Source organism: Trematomus bernacchii, unplaced genomic scaffold (assembly GCF_902827165.1).
Source record: "Trematomus bernacchii unplaced genomic scaffold, fTreBer1.1, whole genome shotgun sequence".
NCBI lineage: Eukaryota > Metazoa > Chordata > Actinopteri > Perciformes > Nototheniidae > Trematomus > Trematomus bernacchii.
Genome location: NW_022988098.1, coordinates 3,982,717 through 4,004,630, shown reverse-complemented (window position 1 = coordinate 4,004,630; position 21,914 = coordinate 3,982,717). Strand labels below are relative to the sequence as shown.

Sequence of the window (21,914 nt, the reverse complement as noted above, 5' to 3'; positions counted from 1 at the left end):
TTTTACTTTCCTTCTTCATATATTATTGATATATCCTTTATTTTGAGTATATCTCGAGAACCACACTCTTCCTGATTGAGTTTTGATGAACATGTTAATATGGAAATCATAAATCACTATAATTTTGAGAAGAACATTAAGTTTGATGACATTATATATAGTTAATTGTTTATGTATTTTCAGGAATATTTCAAGTGCCAAGTTCCCCTATAAGTGGCAGGGCCTTGCCAGTGTACATGCGTCCACTGTTATATTCAATATGTGTTACAATAAACGTGTCTGACTCATTGTGTGATGATTTCAACATGACACTTTATTTAGTAGAATGAAGCACAATCTCATACATACAGCATTGGGCCGGCCTATTTTGTCTTATTTCACAGGCCTGGGTATAAAGAGAATAGGGAAAGAAAACAGCTGCATTTAAATATCTAAAAAAAAGAATAATCAAATATTAACACATCACACTGCTGAATGAAGTGGTTTTAACACACATTACCAATTCCTGCACTGATGAGGAAGAGCTACAGTAGATATAGCTACAAAATGTTATAGGCTCATAAATATAGTATAGTTTGAATAAATTAGCTTCAGAGCTACATTTATTTCATTGATTTGCAACTTACAGAGTATATGAAAAATACATTTATGATGACCCCCAGTGCACAGCATGTTTGGTCTTTAATTTCAGGTTTTAAGGATGGATACTGAACACAGCAAAGAAACCGGGAAACATTCAACGGTGTGCTACAGCTTAGAATAAAAAACAACATCACGTATGACAAAGAATTACATTCAAATGAGTCCCAAGATGGTCAAAGATCGAGTACATTAAATGGAGGTAAAACGTTTTTTAAAAATTGTCTAGACTAAGGGTCAGCTACCTTTATTTTCAAAACAGCTATGTTGCCCCACTTTGTCCGCTATTAAGGTTTGTCTGGGGCCGCTAACACAGCTTTTAAAGTGTTGTATATAGTTACGCACAAAAATGTGTTTGTTGCATCTGTGAACTTATAGATAAATAAAGAAAAAGTTGAAAATCTATTACAATTCTTTCCTGTAATAACATAACAAGCAGCAAATTCTGTGTTCAGGATATGTCTTTCAAGATTACAATGTTTGTGGTTTGCTAATTTCTCACTGTATAATCAACCATAAAGGAAGGCCAGCAGTGTTGGCAGTACAAGCAAAGGAATCTATACACACACAGAATTAAACTTTGCTTAATTTGGGATTGTTATTTTCCCAAGGCCGGGGTCTAAAATGTAGGAAATGCCACCTCCCTGGAAAGGCGTCAGTACATGGAAGGATGTGACGCATCTATTAGCTGAAGAAATATTAATATTATTTCAGTGTCACAGCATCACCTCAAACTCAAAGATAAAAGGAAAATTGTCCACTGTGCAACAAAAAAAAATTGAAATGGCTGTTATTTATGTCCATGTTATTTATTCTCAAAGCTACAGGGAGCCACTGCAGACGGTTGCCTCGCCCTGGTCTAGACTAAAGAGGATTTCATGTAATATTTTTGATCTTTCTGAAGATTACACCGCAGAATAAGATTACAAACATACATTATGATGCATTACTAAGATTTAAAAACATGAAAAGTTTTTTTTTTTAAGTCCAAGCACATGAAATGAGCTGAAATCATTACAAATACAAAAAAATCCGCCAGCATGAATTCTTATTAACACATTTACTGGTATGAGACCCGCTCACACCGTCATTCAAACTGCAGCAGCCCTATTCTGTACTTTCTTTTACAAACCAATTAAATAGTGCTCACTTGGAGGGTGGGCGTATTTCGGGGCGGTTATTTTTTGATTATATACTTATCATGTGGTTAGTTAAAAAAAGTATTATTGTTGTTAGTACCGGAATAAAACAGCTTGAAACTCATCAGTACAATCCACGCTATATACAGACTAACACTCAGATAGACCCTCAGTAGATGTTGACACTTATTTATTCCCCCTATTTAAAAAAACTCTGTCTCGTTTGGTGACAATTTTCTAAGGAATTAAGGCTTAAGATGCTAATAAAGTGCTCCATATGACACTCAAATCCTCCATAACTAAACGCAGGGGGAAAATTATTACATTATTGTCATACAGTCATGTGCTACTGCCTTTCAGTAGCTTTAACAACAGCCCTCAGGTTCGTCCTAAAAGTGGTCAAATTGGTCGCTCAGCACAGAGAAAGCTACATTTTGTGGCCAGCAGTACGCTGCATCTAGAAAACATACTGAACAATATACATGACATCATTCCAAAATACCCCAATTTGGTGACATCGTAAACTGCTTTCAGTTCTTTTTCGGATTACACTAAGCTCACAAAAGCTTAGCGTTCACATTTTGAGATCATTAGAAAGCACTTTAAAGTTTTCTAACCAAGGTTTTTAAAACATTTAGGCACTCCCGTCTGCTACACCAGTACGTTACAGTTCATGGCCCCTTTCTTTTATCAAACGTGGAAAATACAAATGGCTGGGAAATTAAACGGCAGATGATCGACTGAAGCATGTTGTTTTTTTTATATAGTTTTACAAACACACATTCACTGGCATGAATTAATACTTTTTTTTAAATGATGGTGAGCTCATCTTTGTATATCACAAGATTAATGAGCAATAAATTACCTCTTTAATATAGCTGTTCTTTATATCTCAGAAGATACAAAATAGTAATTTAGAGTTGTATATATTCTGTAAAAAAGTATATTTCGGGCGTTTTCAGGGTTGTCAGGAAGAATATTACTGCTTGTGTTTGACCAGAAATATTGATATATTAAGTACAGCATGACCATATTGTTATTAGATGCGTTGACTCCATGTTCACATGAAGTTCACATGGGATCAGTTATAACACGGGGAACTAGCCAAGGCTTTTTCACACTGTACAGCTACAGTTTATCACGTATTCCAGTCACTTTCTGCTGAGGTTGCCGTGTTTTACTTTGCTGTTGAGGTCACATTGTATCGACTCGTGTGGGTGAATGTGTGTGTGAGGCTACAGTGTTTCTGCTTGAGTTTGTGTGTGTGTTTGTGTGTGTGTGTTCTGCTGCTTCAGACTAGGGTGCCTGGGTCTGGACTGGGTTCCTTTGGGGTCGCCTCTTGCATCTGTGGATGAGGAGTCTCCTGATAGAGCGAGAACTCCATCGACCTGTTGGGGAGGAAACACAAATCAATAAAATACACTCTACGAGAGGCAGGAAGTGGAGGGTCTCTACTGTGACATGTCTCCATGCTTTAATGTTCAAAAAGCTCTTTATTTTTCTCATACTGCCTGTGCTGCAGCACCTCTTTTCACCCTCTCTCTGAAACCAGAGCCCAGTCTGCTCTGATTGGTTATCTGAGAGGCTCCGTTGGGATTGGTTAACCGCTTAGAGATGTCCCGCCCCTTAGCCTATCCAGACAATGGGTGTTTCTCAATGTCGAGGAAGGCTGCTCCAGAGCCACTATTTCAAGCATACGACGTCATCGAGTCCCGCCGAAGGACTGTTCCAATGTCCAGCATACTTGGAATTCTACCGAGGCCGGTAGGTCACGTACAATGTGTTGGAGCGCTAATCAATAGAAGTGCAAGTATAACAAAGTGATGTTACTAAAATAAACAAAGGAGTCAAATGGAGGCGTTGTGTGGGAGAGAATGTCCCTCTGGTGGGAACAGAGGGATTTGAGATCAGACTTGGATTAGTGTTGTGACTTTTTAAACAGATGTTTTGATGTTGTTTTACTTTTGTTGAAAGGGTCCCCCATTTGCGTTAATTCATCAAGACTTTTTTCTGTTCTTTGATTTATGCAACACAGTGGAGTCAAGTGGAACGTCAAGAATTCAAGGTAACAGTGTGAGCCTCTGATATATAAAGTATTTCTCCAGAGCATTAAGGAAGCCTATGAAACTATGAGTGTTTTTTGATTAGCAGTCATGCGAGCGCCTGGATGTTGGCATGAGGACAGCAGCAGATAATGCTGACCACACAAAACACAAACACAAATAAAACAAAGCACGGCTGTAAAGGTCACAGGATGATAGATGGGGTAGAATCACCGTCCTCAGCTGGGGACTTGCTAGCAGCTTCATGTGAGAAAGATATCTAAGTATTCAGTGCAGAATACTGAGTCAGTGTATTTACAGACATGCATGCTGGTATTTATTGTGTACTAAAATGTTTTCTTACAAGACATACATAATTCCCCTGAGAGCCATTTTACCTTAATAAGATTGTTATTGTTTGAATATCTGCAAATATCTTTTGGTTATTATCTTTTGAATGGAGGACGTTTTTGTTAATTGTGTATGTTTATATGCCGCCTTCATCGCTGAATAAATATTATGTGACTCAATGATACAATGATCTCCGCACCCACAACCCCCACACAGGACAGTGGCTTTTTATTTTAGAAACTGACTAAAACACCACGACACCCCTTGTATATTTGTTCCTGCCAATAGACATGCAGATTGAAAAGAGAAACATAAACACTGACCTCCCGTGCAGCGGGTGGCCGTGGAAGCTGGCTGACTGGGGCATCTGAGAGCGGGGGGGGCTTGTTGCGTCACCCTGGACTGACTGCTGGTGCACCAGCGGGTGGGGGTGTGAGAGGCGAGAGACCCCCGCCTCGTTCCCCTTCGGTGCAGCGGGGGGGTAGCCGAGGGCGTTCCTCAGGTACCAGTCCCTCAGACCCTCCAGAGCCAGGGCTTTATGTAAGCTCCGCGTCGAGTCTTCTGGGGTCGGGAGGGAGAACTGAGGGGGTCTGCGGCCGAAGGAGGGGCCCGACAGCTCCGTCTGGTAGGGGTGCAGGTTGGGGATGGAGGACGTGGTGTTCCCGGAGGCGGGGAGGGGAGAGTCGTACGCTGACAGGAGGATGGCGTCCTGGGGGTGCTGCTGCAAAGGAATAAAGGGTCCACAAGATTTGGTCCTGGTGACTTTGACCCGGCGCAGCTCGGCTTGGGACCCCCGGAGCACCATGGGGCTGAAAGGAGGCGCGGCGCTGGGGAGGTTCACCTGGGAGTGGGAGAATCCGTTGGCGTGGGGAGGCACCGCTGCGGTGGAGGAGCGAGGGGAGGGCGCGTCCTGCCAGATCCGGCCTGTGGACTGGTACAGGTGGTGCTGCATCCTCTGCTGCTTCCCCCAGATGTAGTCCATCAGGAGCTCGTTGTAGCCCCCGCCCGCCGCCCGGTCGCCCATCGACAGGCGCAGTTTGGCCTGATCCACGTTGCCGTCGGCGTGCCTCTCGGGGCTGCCCAGGTGGATGTGCCTCAGCTTGCCGTCGGTCAGTGTCTCTGAGCTCTTGTAGGGCCCTCCTCGGGGGGGCATCCCGTTCCTTGGGGCCGGGTCGTCGGGGAGGCTCGATCTGTCCAGCAGGGCCTCGGAGCTGTTGCTGCGCCGCGCCCGGGAGCTGTAGGGGCAGCCGCGACGGTCCGAAGAGGAGCCCTCCTGCGCCAGGGGGATAATGTAGGGAACGTCCAGGCTGCCGGACCACTGCTTCAGCCCGTTACCGCCCGACCCGTCCGCCCTAAAGAAGAGACGGAGAGAACAACGGCTGACATTAGGAGATATTTTTAACTATATTTTTTATTATTTTTAATATTTTTTTATGTTATTATATTTTCTTATAATAGTTCTCTATCTGTGTTTTTAAATGTTTGTTTTACTTTTATGTATGCACCATGACATCAAGTCAAATTCCTCGTACGTGTCAACCTACCTGGTAATAAACCTGTTTCTGATTTCTGAGCTCGGTGTAACTTTGAAAGACATATCGGATGTTTTAAACAGCTTTTTATAATAAGGTGATGGAGTTCTAGCTTTAATAAGACTTGCTGACAGGCTCTCCGGAGCAACCAAGCAAATATGAACATGCAATCCATTTTAAATGAGTAATAGGACTGGTTGCAAATAGCACCTAACATCAGTGTATTAGGGCCATTAAAAAAAATGTGGATATTCTCTGAGATTAAAGTAGTGAATAAAGAAGAACTAACACATTTTTTAAAAATTGTTCTCAAATGTTTTTTTATTGAAATGTTGTTTATGTTCCACCTCAATCTCAGAGAGTATCCAAAAAAATATTCTGGTAAAATCAGGCTTTCACTTTAATGAGTTTTTCACACAATTTAACGCTTTGTTTTGAATGTCTCTGAGTCACCATCGTAGGCATCTTTGGATAAAAAAAGTGAGTGAATCTAAATGTATTCTAAACCCTGTTATTGCATTTCACACAAAATCAATTAGGAAGCGACATAGTCTGTATGCTCAAACACCAAACGATGAGCTCAAGCCCTCGCTGCTAGCTAAATATGACACTAATCACTGTAACAACCCTGAAACTGTGTCTGAATCGAACTAAGTCATTAAGCTGTTTCTGAGCACACAGAGACCTCAGTGGGAGGGAGGAGCAGCGGCGATGAGCGGCACGTTACCTGACGTGAACACTGATGGGAGCCGTGCGAGCTAACAGAGGCGTAGCTGGAACACTTCTGCCTTCAATGTTAGACGCACTTCTCGGCAAAGAGTGAGTCGGGCTGTGGGAAGAGACACAAGAGGATCACCAATTTATGATTATGATCACATTGACATGCAGAGGCAACTGATCAATGGAGCAGGAGAGGCAAATGCATTTACTTTATTCAATTAGGGGACAAAGAGTGTTTGCAACCTCACTTTTTAAACATATCAGCAGCATTTCTCTCAGTATCCCATATCAATGCTTATTTAACTTTTTTCAGCGATAGACAAAAACAAGTAAGAAATATCCTTAAAGGTGGGGTAGGTAAGTTTGAGAAACCGGCTCGAGATACACTTTTTGTTATATTCCATGGAATGCTCTTAACATCCCGATAGCAATGAATATCTTAAGTGCTTTGACAAAAAATCCATAAAAAAATGTCATCTGTGGAAGCCGTGGTACTGTAAAAAGTACGACCAATCATTTGAGCCGGCCTGGCTAAAATAACTGGATGGCCTACCTGCCTGTCAGCCTTCCATCTGTGCACAAACGTATCTCGTGCCCTCATTGGTCATGTGCACGATCGTGTGTGTTGGAGGAGGGGCTCTGTAAGGAAGTGGGAGATTTTTTCCGGCTGTGTATTTTCAAATTCTAGCGCACTCGAGCTGTTTTCTCCAAAATGACCTACCCCACCTTTAAAAGAGGATATATAATGATCATTTTCAGGTTCGCATTGTATGTAGTAGTGTAGCAAATAAACTAAATCAAATGTTTGGCTCTTTTAAAATGGCTATTTATATTTAATGTATGTAGACAAGTGAAGGACGCTGTTCCTCGATATAATCCAAGAGGTCAGGGTGTGATGAAATGCAGGATCTTTGGAGGAAAACTAAATTATATATCTTTTCCAATTTGCTCCCCTGTTTTTTAACAGTATAGCAGGTTCACTGTGACACATGAAGCAGACCGCACAGCTTGCCGTGTGGGGACACTTTGAGAGACGAACCTGACGGAGCTGGTGACAGAGTTGCGGCGTGTCCTCATCTCGTAGTAGATCTCGACTGGCGACAGCTTCCTGCTGATCCTGTGGTCGGGGCTGCCCACTGTGAGCCGGGGCTGAGACAGAGAGCGCTGGTCCGCCACCACGCTGGGAGAAGACTCTTTAGGGAGGAGAGAAACAAAGTCAAAGTCAAAAGTCAACTTTATTTGTGTGTACAGACAGAGAGATCGAAATACCGTTTCCCACAATCCCAAATACAAAGATATTATCACTGTTTTTAGAAGCACAACAAGCTTAATGTGCTATTTAACAACTGAAATGTGACTGAACGATCCTTCTTAGGACATTCTGCCATCAACACCATCACCTAATTTTAATGTATACTATTTATTTTTAAGACAACTGAGTGTAAGTGTCAGTAATGCTCTGACGTTAAATCTTAATGGACCACAAGCCAGTACAAGAACAAACCACTTAGCACTTTTATTATGACAGTCACTTATTCACTTTATGACTTTAAGATGCAATTTTGTGTGTGTATTGTGTCTGAATTGTACTTTGTGCTGTGCATGGTGAGTGTAGTTTTGCTAGTGCGAAAGACCCATTTCCATTTTATGTAAATGCTATGGACAATAAAGTCATCTGAATCTGAATTATTTTTGTGTCTTACCATAAGTGACACCGAGGGATGTATTTTGAATGTGAAAAAGGCTTCAAATACACTGAGCTAATTCTACTGCCTGCCAACTACTGAGTGAGTTAAGCTGATTATGAATACAGATGTACAGAATCCACCAGAGATAGTTGTTGCCTGTCGGTCTGTGTTCAGTGGACTCACCATTATCATGGGATGTTGAGTCTGACATGGAGCTTGTACTCTCTGACATGACAGTGTCCTCTGAAAGACAACAAACCATTCACAGATGATGCAGCAGGAAGTCTTTGTTCAACATAAATGCAAGTTAACAGAAGACATTTTTATGGAGATCTGACTAAAAGAGGGTTTTTTTTTACTTTTTTCTCAAAGCTGTGAGATTTAAGTCATAATTCTGACTTTCTTCTCAGAAATCACAAAATAAAATCACTTTTGGTCAGCGATGGCCTTAATCCTCTTCTGTACGAGTTTGTTTTGCAAAAATGTAAAATGTTAATGACAATAAAGCTTTGTCTTTATTCACTTTTAAGATATATATACTAGTTTCTTCTTAGGGGAGGCACTGCAGGTAAATGTAGAAACACTTAATAATAAATAAATACTACATGTCAACATGAAACTACCCCAGGTGATTTCCTGTATTAAGAAATGTGTTTTTCCAGAAATGTTTTCTGAAGTGTTATTTTTAGGGCTGTCAGTCGATTAAAATATTTAATCGCGATTAATCGCATGATGTCCATAGTTAATCTGTTCTATCTGTTCTAAATGTACCTTAGAGGAATTTTTTTTTTTTTTTTTTTAATACTCTTATCAACATATGAGTGTACAAATATGCTTTATGCAAATGTGTGTTTATTATCATTGGAACAATGACAAATATTCTCCTGAATATTCTCAACACAACCACCTGGAACCTCTCTCTCTCTCTTACACTCTCTCCCAACCCTGTGTACTTCTTTGCACTGAGCCAGTTGCTCAAACAGACAAGCCTGTTTACAGTTGTCGGCGAAATGCCGCTCCTCTGTCTTCATAACAGTCAAAGCATGAGACTGAAGTTCCCACTGTGGGTCACAATAATGCGCTGTGATGTGCAGTCGACACGTTGGATGCGATCCGAATTATCTAACGCAGGCCCTCGTCCTCCACAATGTTAAGCTGTAGCCACCCATTTAGCTATCGCTGTTGTTGTCCAGGCGTCTCCCCGGCAAACTTTCAAGCGCAAGCGAGCGGCAGGAGCATCAGCTGTGGGCTTGGCTTGCTGTTTAAAACACCTTTTTTTGTATCCATATCTCTCGCTAGAATCTCCCACCATCCAACTAACAACAACAACAACTACAAATACACATGCGTTAATCGCACGTTAAAATAATTAGTGGCGTTAAAAAAGAATTGACAGCCCTAGTTTTTTTTTTTTTTTTTAATAATTGCAAATGAGGCCTTCTTTAATGTAATGGGACGGCTGTGGCTCAGAAGGTAGAATGGATGTCCTCCAATAGGAAGGTTCATGGTTCGATACCCAACCCCCAACCCCCAGCCCCCTGCATGTCAATGTGTCCTTGGGAAAGACACATTTGATGTCATGGCCGACAGTGTGCGATTGTGAGCTTCCCTTAGCAGGTCGCAACTTGTATATCAGCGTCTTCCTCCGTATGAATGTGTGTGAATGGGTGAATGCTGACTTGTATATTTAAAACACGTTGAGGGGCTACAAAGACCGAAAAATTGTTATATACCATAATAACTTCTGGTGAATTTAGGAGGAATCTGAGTGTTTCTTGACATTTTTCTTCATGACTACTCTGAAAGAAGAAGCCTTGATATTATAAGATCAGTGGAAGTATGGATGTTGTTTCTGTACCTGTGTGACAGCCCCGATGAACCGTCCTCTTGCTGTTGGGGATATTTCGGTCTGACTCCGAGTGTCTGTACAGAGCCCCGGTGAAGATGGCCTTCATCTGCTTTCTCTGGGCAGCCTCATCCTGCAGACAGCCGGCCGTGTTAAACCACGAGTACACACAGAGGTACAGCTGCTGCGTAAACACTATTGATATTCAAGGTGTTGACTTACCTCTGCCTTGGTGTTGGGCGGCAGGCCAGCTCTGCGCTGCACCACTGGGGGTTTCTCTCCCGTTTCCAGGGGGAAAGCATGTGAAAGCTTCCCAGTCAGCTCCTGCAGAGGCACATTCATTAGCCCCAAGAAACTAAAATCCATCTTCTCACCGGCCAGGGAGCTCCAAAGTGTTACATAAAAGGACACCACTTAACAGATTACTTTAAGTCTCAATAAAAAAACCTCCCCTTAAATGGTTGTGTGCACTGAAATAGAAGCCATAAATATTGTTTCTAACAGGATTCACCACTAAAGCAGTAACAGAATAATTGTGCAGATGAGAAGGATTTCAACTTCTAAAATAGCGACACTGAAAACAGAGAAGACTAGTAGTGAATCCTAAAATAGAGCATGTTCAGACACCATACATCCAGTGACTATACATCCAGTTGAAAAATAGGGATGTTTAAAACAGCTCTTCATGAAAAGCAGAGGCAGGTTATTCTAGATTAGGAGGGGTTGACAGCAATCAGGCAAATCAAATATGCAACCAATTGGACACGATTAAGAAAAACTGGTTGCCAGGAAGATCTTACAACAGCATATAAAAGTCAAGTATATAAAAAAACATTTCAAATATGTAACGAGAAAAAAAACGTAGATATTACATAAAGTAGTAAGTTAGAGAAAAAGAACGAATATTTTAGTGTTTTTCTTTGTAAATGTACCACTTTAATCTCCAGTATATAATTGTTGTTTTTTCGAGTAAAATTAGGATTTGACTTTAATCTTAAAATCTCATTTTTTCTGTATCTATATTGGCCCAGATACACTGTTGTGGGCATTTACGTTTAGAGGTTCATAGTTATGTTAACAATCTGTAAAAACATTAGTAAAACACAACATGAACAAATTGTAGTTGACTACACACTTGATACATATGGAGAAGGAATGTTGTACATTTAAAAAAATAGATGTACCACTTCTCCAACCACTAACCTCCAGTATATAGTTGTCTTTTTCTAGTAAAATTAGGTTTGACTTTAAAACCCAGAGCTTTTTCTCAAAATATAACCCTCTTTTGACCAATAATGGTCCTAAAATCTTAACTAAAAAACACACTTCTTCTCTCTGGCTTTCCAGTTAGAGCGGAGCACGACTCCTGACTTTTCCGTGTGTTTGATTTTGATTTTGTTTTTAAGATATATCTGTTGTAATTTATTGTCGTTTATTGTAATTGTAGTAATGTGTTTTTATTACATGTACAGCACTTTGGCTCGACCAAAAATCGCTTTTAAATGTGCTATATAAATAAAACCTGATTTGATAAAAGGCTGCATGCTCAGTCGTAAAAAATCCCAACATGAACAAATTGTAGATTACATAAACACTTGATACATATGAAGTAAGAATGTGTTGTCCTGAGCCACATTATCTTTGTGAAGAGAGAGCTACTCACAGCTTCCTGTAGACAGACATGTTTGAGCTCTCCCACTCTGGAGCTGAGCAGAGCCTCCAGGGCCTGCTTCCTCTCCTGCAGCGCTGCGACCCGCTCCGCCTGCAGCTTGCTGTCCTGGCAGCCTTGAACATCTACACAACACAACACATGTAATGCATCTTCAGAGGGACTGAATTAAAGTTTAATCTGTTATTTCATTTACAACAAATCCCAGGGAAAAAGACCCAAGGGGACAATGAATAAAGCCTATAGTAGCAAGTATCATTTGTGTATCCAAATCCTGATATATCACATTCCTCTGTCCATTGTTGTCCGTGTTGTTCTTTTATAACCTTGTTCATGAAAACTCACTTTGAGTGAGGATCCTACATACATCATTTGTGAGCCATTTACTTGTGTAGGAAACAAATGGCTGAGGATTAAAGGAACAGACAGGGCAGGGAAGTTGTTTTAACCCTTACCTAACTAACTAACTAACGTTATTGTTTATTTGTTTTTAGGGGGTTTGTTGAGCAATAGAAACATTGACAATGACAGACTTCTCATTTTAAAACAGAAGGCTAGACATCTTAGACTAAATCACCTGAATGCAGATGTGCAGGATTCAAACTGAGACATTTAACTAGATTAAATATTTAATGTTAAATTAAAAATGCAGTGTTTCTGTCTCACAATGGCTGCTTTTTCTCACAGTTTGATGTTGCTCACAGTTCCTCAGTGCTGTGATAAGATAATCTGACAGCTGTGTCATGAACAAAAGGCCTTCACACATGCAACTGTTTTTTCAGCTGGTGGTTTCCTGGAGAAACACACTTTTGTTTTCCTTCTGTTGGACTGTGAGAAGAAAAAACAAACCAGCCATTCCAGGCTTGTCCAGACACGAAAGTGTGTGTTAACACTGTTAGCGCGTCAATAGTACTCACCAGGAGCCCCCAAACCCATGGATGTGATCAGATGACCTTTGACCTCCATGTGATGTAACTCTGGGGACTTTACAACTCTCGCTCCGAGTCACGCCCTCACCTAAGGGAAAAAGCAAAAGAGGCTTAGCTGCTGCTGAGATGGATCAACAAAATACGTTCAGGTTTAGATGCTTTTCTTTCTCTGAGCTTGCAGAATCAGCCATGTGTTTTCTCGAGGACTAACGGTTGCATTTTTCAAGTCAGCAGTAGATAAGCTTTGGTGTCAGGTTCCATCAGGGGGAGCTACTGCACCTCTGTTCAGGGAGGCTGTGGCTCAGTGGATAGTGTGCTCAGTGGTTAGTGTGCTGGACTTCGAATCAGGGGATAGCAAATTTGAGTCCCACTGCAGTCAGCATGTCGTTGTGTCCCTGGGCAAGACACTTCGCCCCAAATTGCTCCTGTGGGGATTGTCCACAGTACTGAATGTGTGTAAGTCGCTTTGGATAAAAGCGTCTAACAAATGACATGTAATGTAATGTTCAGGTGTTTAAAGCCTTGAAAAGGTTAAACAAATATAAACACATTACTAATACAGCTTGAAAGAAAACAGTGGAACATTGATTTGAAAAATGGAGATAACTAGAAGGATACATTTTTAAATAAAGAATGATACATTATAGGAGACATACAGCCTGCATTTTCCATTTGGTTATTATTTAGGCTAGTTTCATTCTTGTTTATTTTTGAAATCTTTTTTTATTCAGTGAGTGGACAGCTGATTTATTAAACTAAAATAATAAAATATTGTGTTTGTTTTTAATGAATATATTAAACTAAAACAGCATTTGTAAACTATTCTATAAGCGTTTTTGATACATTTTTTATACTAAATATATTGTTTTCTTTTAATATAGGGTTACATTTGTGGTCTTACATAATACACTTAAGTAAGAGGCATCGTATTGATATCTATTTGATCTTGTATCTATTGGCATTGCATTCGATATTGACATTATCCAAAAGTAATGGAAAGTAATCAGGTTACATTTCTTTTAAATTGTGATTCTTAGATTAGTTAACTGATTACATTTTTTCACATATTGTGATGGAAAGCATAGACTCCCAACCCTGACTAAAAGCAAAATAAATCCCAGATTTTACATTACATAAAGCCATATTAATAATAAGCATTCAACTGGTTTTGATAGAAGATTTAGAAATTAGGAGGGGGAGGTGTGTGGTGCAGTGGACTAGTGCGTTGGTGTTCGGATCAGGTTCAAACCCCACTGCAGTCAGCATGTCGTTGTGTCCCTGGGCAAGACACTTCACCCCAAATGTGAGTGGGATTTGCACACAGTATTGAGTATGCAAGTCCTTGAGATGACGCACCTTGAGATGACGTTGTTTTTAAAGTGTGCTATATAAATCAAATGTATTATTATATTAAGTCGCTTTGGATAAAAGCGTCTAACAAGTAACATGTAATGTGATCAAAAGTTTGGATGATAACCTTAGTTGCCCCTTAGGGCTTTTTGAAAGTAAGTAATACTCTAAAAATAGCTTTCAATTTCAATTAGCCACCAATTCATTTGCAAAGAGAAGGAAGCGAGACAGGATAAGAAACATTAATAATGTATGGGCAGAAACAGAGAGGGAGAAACCTAAACCCTGAGTGTTTTATGTTTCAATAGCTACTGGTACAAAAGAGAAAAAGAGAGGGACCCAGAGGAATACAGCCAGGAGCAAAGTGATGGAATAAATAAAAGAGGAAGCTAAGAGGAATAAATGCAATGTTCTGCAGAGTTTTCCTCTTTCCAGTCGCCATAAATATCAGGGTTTACAGGAAATTCACTTTACATGGGATTGCGTTTAATATGTTTTATAGCTTTTTCCATATCAGATCATCTTGTATAGTGCTAAGAAAAATAAGCTGTTGCCTAACATTGACCCTATAAAAAAAACACAATGCTGCCTTCAATTAATTGTAGCAAGTGAGCAATGAATCATGTGCACTTTTCCCCACATAACCGAGGTTCATTACAAACAAAACCTCTTCCCTAATTCCCAATAGAGACTCAACATCCAAAAATAGAGATTGCGTTTTCTGCCAAAAGCCTCTCACTCAACGCTGCTCACAAATCGCTGCCATACACAAGCATCTTGCCAGTCGGGTAAATCATAAAACGACTCCATTCAACCCCTTAGATTTCTAAAAGGAAGGTCTCGAGGGCTTAATCACGATTTACCCGTCCAAAGACTGCTTCTGCCAGCATCCCATCTTTCAAAAGGAAACATTTATCTATCAGCTCCACTGAGCAGCTGCCTCAAAGCTCTGCACATAATCTACCAGATTCTTTTGCTTTTTGGGGGCATTTAAGACACAGTTCTCTGTTTTCCTCACTCAAACAACACAAGGCTCACATTGTCTGAAGACATACTTGAAATACTTGTAGCGAGTTTGTGTTGGCTCCTGTCCTGGATCTGAACCAGTAACTGCTGTTTGCTCCTGTACGTGTGAAAGCCCAGCATGCTTGACCTCCCATTGACAGACAAGTATGAGCCTTTCACACAAACCAGTGGCAGAGTTATACGACCGCTGCTCGGACAAAAGCTCATCACATGAACCCAGTTAAACAAAGCTGAGCCAGGGATAATCAGGTTTTAGGATAATTTAATAAACTGAGAAGGACTTTTCACCTGGGAATGTACGAGGCAGTGTCATGTCTGTTCTCTGCTGAGCAGCGAGGCTGAGCGGTAAACCTCCTGAGAGAAGCATTTGGGAGAAGACAGACAGAGACATTTGGTATTCATCGCAATGGTCGCCTGGCAGCTGGAGCCAAAAGGCTGCCCTGCCTCGAAGGAATGGCTTTGTCCAGCAACATAAACATTTGCTTGGATGCTTGGTGTTGTCCTTTTCACTCACTAAAAAAAACGCCTTTTATCACTTTCACTACTTACAGTCCTTTGACTTCAGTGCCCTTGGTTAAACGTTGTTTTAACATTGCTGCTCCAACTGGCATAGATATTTGAAGAAAGAAACAACACATTCTTCATCTTACATATAAAAAGTTTAATTAAGTAGCAATAAACCATACTTCATTAGCAATAAACCCCACTAGCTACTGTAAGAGCTAGTGAAGTAAATAGAGTAATTAAATAAGTAAACCGACTTAAAGGTGGGGTAGGTAAGTTTGAGAAACCGGCTCGAGATACACTTTTTGTTATATTCCATGGAATGCTCTTAACAACCCGATAGCAATGAATATCTTAAGTGCTTTGACAAAAAATCCATAAATAAATGTCATCTGTGGAAGCCGTAATACTGTAAAAAGCACGACCAATCATTTTAGCCGGCCCGGCTAAAATAACTGGATGGCCTACCTGCCTGTCAGCCTTCCATCTGTGCACAAACTTATCTCGTGCCCTCATTGGTCATGTGCGCGTTCGTGTGTGTTGGAGGAGGGGCTCTGTAATTTGTATTTTCACATTTTAGCGCACTCGAGCCGGTTTCTCAAACTTTCCTACCCTACCTTTAAATGTCAGTTACACAGCAGTATTATTTTGCTAACGTTTTGCTAACATTAGCCATCACTATCTACTGTGGTTAATTGCTAACGTTTGCTAACATTAGTCACCATTGGCTCCTTAGCTACTGCTAGTAGCTACTGGTGGCTAATGTTAGCAGACGTTAGCAAGTGTGTAACTGACATTACTAAGTAGGTTCACTGACTTAATGACTTACTTCTCTATCGGAAAACACACACAGTTGTGGCATCTAAACAAAATGCACAAATGTCTTATTCCACAGCGTAATCGCACATCAACTTTCAAGAACAGCAGCCATATTAATGACATTCAACAAATCCTGTCTAATGTACCATCTCAACTTTTCATCAATTGAGGTATGTGAAGTAATGTGAAACGCCACAAAAAAGACCTTTGGAAGAGTTTTATGATATCAATATGACTTGTTTCTCTTGTTCAAATGTAGAAACCCCCACCAACAGCCTAACTGATGTTATTCCCCTTGTAACTAACTCCAATTTGCCAGCAAGACAGTTAGTTTGACTTTTTGATTTCTCTACAGTGCCTCCATCGGTTTTATCTCCCTAAGACTTAATCAACCTCTTAAAATGTTATCAAGAACATGGGACCCCAAGAATAAAAGGGATGACCCCATTTTGATAATTGGAACAGAAAAGTGCCAACTATAGAATGAGGATTGTCAGAAGGGAAATGCATCGGAAAAATGTAAAAGGGCACTATAATATGAACCACATTTGTTTGATAAGATCCCTGCAAAGAGCAGAAACACAACAGTAGTGAGGGCTGAGCAGCATATACACATAGAGGGCCTCCGGAGTTACCACAAACTCAAGTATTGCTTTAAGTAAAGGACGAATCAATCAAGTGCAACAGGTCGGGCCTCCAACCACGACTGAGTCTAACAAATGACACACCTGAGAGGATCAGTGGTCTCTCTGGCTGAAGTCAAGCGTTAAACAGCTTGAACATCTGGTGTACAGATGTGCGCAGAGGTACAGGTACAACAACATGAGACAGCATCACATTCCTGAGAGAAGCCTGTAGGAGAGATGGCGGGTCAAAGAAGAACGAGATAAACACAGAGTCGCAGAGAGCGGCATCAAAGGAGGGGATCAGGAGATATGAGTACGAGAGAAATGAACGTGATCATCAAACACATGTTGACTTAACATATGGGGGGTGGGCAATGGATGGGGGTGTAGATAGCACTGTGGGAACCGTGTTGATTAAAACATGAGCTGTGTGATGAGAGGGAGCTGCCCCTGTGCAGTGTGCATCACACGAATGCAAATCAGCCGCGAGTTTAATATTCATGTCCGGCGGGCAGAACACTGAAGCCTGGAAGGTAGGTCCAATCCTGCCGTGTCCACACAACGAACTGCGGTGCCTTCACTTCATACATATTAGATCACAGCATTCACAGTCAAGCTAAATTCCTACAGGCAACAGTTTTATATCCAGTTTTCTCATCCCCTTGATAAACACGATGCCTCGCAGCTCTTAAAGAGATTCACTCTCTTTGCTGTCAGCTTTTATCTGGCCCAGGAGTCCCGGGAACAGGCTGCTGTTGTCAACAGCGTTTATGTAACAGATGTATTCACGACTTACAGTACAGCTTGTCTTAATGCAACAATCTGCGTATCGGTTGCAGGTGGTAGGGGATGCACAATGGGATTGTTAGTCTCTTTCAACAGGCGATGTGGAGCAGCTGAGAGGTTTAAGAGCAGCTGAAATATCACCTCTACCCTCTGCGGACAGGTGAGGCCGGCAGCCCTCGTGTTGACTGTTGGTGTTGACACAGCTGCTAATATTATGAACTTACACATGGTAACCAGAGCAGGGTTTACGACTGCTTTGTGAGGAGGCACAACCAGGCCAATAGTGTTACAGACTGGGATGCTTTAAATTATTTTAAGTATTGCTAGGTTCACTCTAATAAGGGTTTCAATGGCATGCCAGGACAACAATTCACAAAAAAAGTATGGGGTCTGGAAAACAATAGTTTAATAGTTAGTTGTGAACACCTAGATGTTGCTATTAATAGACAGTAATCCTAGTCAAAGTTGTGACTTGTACTTTGCGTGATTTGTTTAAAAAATATTACGTGAAATAACACTTTTCAGAGACAGTTTCTGAGAAATAAAAAAAGGCAGCTATGTACCCGGTTTATTCATGTAAAAGTCCAAATACTTTTTGGGTGAAAAGTGTTTATTTGCATTTGTGTTTTTACATTACTGCCGTCGGTTGATGTACCTCTTTCAAATATTCACTCTTCATGATCGTATACATACTTAAAGAGGCCCCATGCGGCTTTTTGGAGTTTTCACTCCTATAGTGTTTAATTTAGGTTTTTGAGCATGTAAATGGTCTGCCAAGGCTAAAATCCCAAAGTTCCCTCCAGATGGAGTTTCTCTCCCACACACTCCTCCCAGTTGAACTCCTTTGTTTACTTCTGTTACATAGTGACTTTACTATGTAACACTCGCGCTTCTATTGACTCCAACACATTGTACGGGACATCTCTAAGTGGTTGAAACTTGAAAATGAGCATAATAATATGTCCTCTTTAATTAAGCTTAATGTATTGGTTGCTGCACTGTATTAATTAACACACACAGTACTTGAGTAGATCCTTAAGACAGCATCACTATGTACTGAATTCAAAATCCATTTGGAATTGGACATTGTTTTTAAATCAAATAGTGACCTCAAGTCTCAAAATAAAATTGAATCAAGATATATGAAAGACTTCACACTCCTATTTCCGAGGAGTCAAAACAAGGCTTGTAGTGATGCAGACAGTGTAGCTTTGAAATATCAAACGTTGCCACAAAATGCCTTCAAATGGCAGCCATTCAACAATTCTGAACCTCCCTCTGTTCATTTGTGAGAGAGCAGTAATGTGACCTTTATCTGAACGCCTCTCCGCGCCATTCAAAGTCCAAGGATGTTATAAATGGCCATTGGTCACTTGTAATGATGATGATGGGGAACTGAAATGTCGACATCTAAATGTTTTAACCTAGTGGGGGGAAAAAAGGCAGATTCATGTTTCTGTATGATTAAGAGATCATTCGGGGTCAGACGTACAGCAGATTGTGTGCAGAGGATTTACTGAACTACCTCCACCTGAGCAACCCCAACCAAATATCTGTGAAGGGCTTATGGAAGGTCAGGTCACCCCGCCTCCTGTCCCCCTACACTAATATCATCTCCTCTGGTGCTCTCTATACCCATGAAATACTGATTTATAACACGCTTATCGGCACACAGCAGGACAGCTTAGCCCTGGACTGACCAATCGCGTGGCTCACGGTTTCTCCTCCCCGGCCTTGACACTCACCTTTGCATGTTTGACACAGCTACCTATACAGCCGGTAGAAACAAAGCAATCCCGGTGATTGCCATCTACCTGGATCCTGCAAAGCTGAAGAGGGGGGGGAGTAATAAAGAAAGGAATGCGGCTCTAACGTCCGAGGGGATTATTCCTGTGCATTTCCCCTTTGCTCTGTAACACCTGGGGGGATTTCCGTATGTATTCCTAAGTTGTTTTTATGTTTCCTCTGAAGCTGTAATCCACCCTGTTTGGTTTTGGATGGAGTTCAGAGCTGCTTATGATGTGCAGCCACAGCCGTGCGCTTACATTGAACACTAGACATGCATAACAGCTTGATCTGATTCTTTTGTGCTCTTTATGACTGGAGAAATGTGGGTGAATTCTCTCGCTTATTCCTGCTCTGGTATATTTTCAGCTCTTGATAAGGTCTGGGATTTGATTCCCTGAGCTCACACACTAAGACGTGTTTTCACTTTAAATCCGAGCAAATGCACGGGTAAGAGTTTTTTTTCTAAAAGGTTCTAGATCCAGATCAGAGGGGTGAGTGTGTGACTTTACACAGACCCCCCACTTAAACCTGCATGCTTGTCAGTCAACTGCTAGTGAACCAGATGCTCACATCGTGTCAGTCCATGTCTTTAGGGCATCACAAACATTGCAGTGTCACCTTGGTATAATGGCAAAAGAATTGTGTTTGCACCAAACTGGGTCAATTCCATGGTGTTTGATTGAATTATAGCAACAGGAAAACCACGGGGAGTGCTTTAAAAGGAGAGTAGAGTGCCATTCTACCAATTTGCAGATAACAGCAAACAGCGTGGGGAGAAAACAAACACCAACATGTGTCAAGAAACACTGAGCATGAATGGTCCTCCAGCTTCCCCTGCAATAAAACACCCAAACCTCTTTGTCAATTGCCCTGATGGTCCAAGAACCCCAAAATAGGAACGATCAGCACTTTGAATATTACTTGGCATTAACATGGAGTATCCTCATCAGAAGAAGCAGAGAGGTGTTTCCCACTTCTTACACCGAGAGGCAGACTAGCTGAGAATCAGCCTGAAGGCACTGACTGACCCACACAACACATACTGATGAGTTTTGGTTTTTTCCACATCCAGACAGACATGCTTGTTCAGGAATCCGTTATAATAACAGGGCTGCTGCATGGGTATTCATAAACGAAATCAATAAGACCCATTAGGCAGCAGCACATAGCCTATTTTGCCCCCATAATAACTATGCAGTAAACAGGGAGAAGTTGTGTATTCCCAAGAAGCATGACACACATATTTAAAGCTGCTCATTTGAATACAGATGCTGTTGCATGTCCTGCCTTTTTAATGACACAGACAGTAGCCTACATATACCGTTTTCAAGGCGCTGGAATAATAAACCTACAGCACAGATATATTGGATTTCATTCAACACAGCCCCCTTTTAATTTACAGGCGTGTTGTTTCATTTAAAGCATGTGCACCCCACATTAAGCCCGGCTTCTGAGGCTGCAGACATCTGCATAGTGGCTGCACACGGCAGAAGCACCGGCTGCTAATCAAACACTAATTAATGGAAAAATAACATATCGCAGGTGTGTCGATGACACTAGTGACACGATGACAAACACGTTTTTTTACGTTAAGGTAAATGCCACATGATACATGTTATGGAAAATAGCGTCTCGTATGTAGGCTACGCTGTTTTTTTTAAATAGAGAATATACTGACTATTCATTAATACGCCCCGTAAGGATGAGAAGGACATCTTACCAGAGAGCATGACCGATGCCTTCGGAGGTCTCCATGGTCCTCTGTAGCAAAACCAAGCCGAGAAAAATCATTCCTGCATCAAACCACAGGGTAGAAATCCTCCCCCAGGAGAGATTGATGTCTTCATTAATTAAACGTGCAGGAATACAGGGGAAAAAAGCCCCTCGTTCATGGTGGCTTCGTATCCCAATTGTAATTCAGCAGCAGACCTGCTCTGGAGAAGAAAGGCTTCCCTGCTGCACCGGATGAAAACCCTCCGTGTTACACCGCCGATGGACCCTGTCTCACGGACGCCCCTCCCCGATGCTCCTGCCTCAGAGTGCGCCACTTAATCCCGTCAGACTGTTGTGATCCAGTTGTTGCATAGTGGAGCAATGACGCTAAATAATAAATAAATAAAAACATTGAGGGTGAATTGACATGTGTAGTGCTCGAGTGGTCCCTCTCCACAAGTATTTTAAAAACAAAAATGTATGTACATATTTTAATTATTTGTTATAGTTTGTATATATTTTGTAATCTTATTGTAAACTAAATTTACATTTTCGTGTCCTTATTATCCAGATAAAATATATACACGTTTAAATTATTTATTTGTCCCTATTATTTCATTTGGTATTTTTTAAGTCTTGGATGCATACAAATAGTTTTTTTATTATATTAAAACACATTTTCCATACACAATAACGCTGAACAGTGGTAAAAGAAAAACGTTCTTCCTCCAATTATTCTGTGAAGAT

The 21,914-nt window shown here is 41.0% G+C and overlaps 1 protein-coding gene across 1 annotated transcript; it reads right to left on the bottom strand.

Annotated features, from left to right (window-relative positions):
• Positions 1-287: 287 nt before the first annotated feature.
• On the bottom strand, positions 288-21,452 carry ccdc120 (coiled-coil domain containing 120). The gene is made up of 10 exons (XM_034121543.1): positions 21,175-21,452; positions 12,544-12,643; positions 11,621-11,751; positions 10,180-10,281; positions 9,970-10,090; positions 8,295-8,354; positions 7,463-7,616; positions 6,431-6,532; positions 4,495-5,523; positions 288-3,166 (listed from the first exon to the last, which is right to left on the bottom strand). Exons 2-10 carry the CDS (start codon positions 12,590-12,592, stop codon positions 3,070-3,072), a joined length of 1,845 nt encoding a protein of 614 aa, XP_033977434.1. The 5' UTR covers positions 12,593-12,643; positions 21,175-21,452; the 3' UTR covers positions 288-3,069.
• Positions 21,453-21,914: the final 462 nt, after the last annotated feature.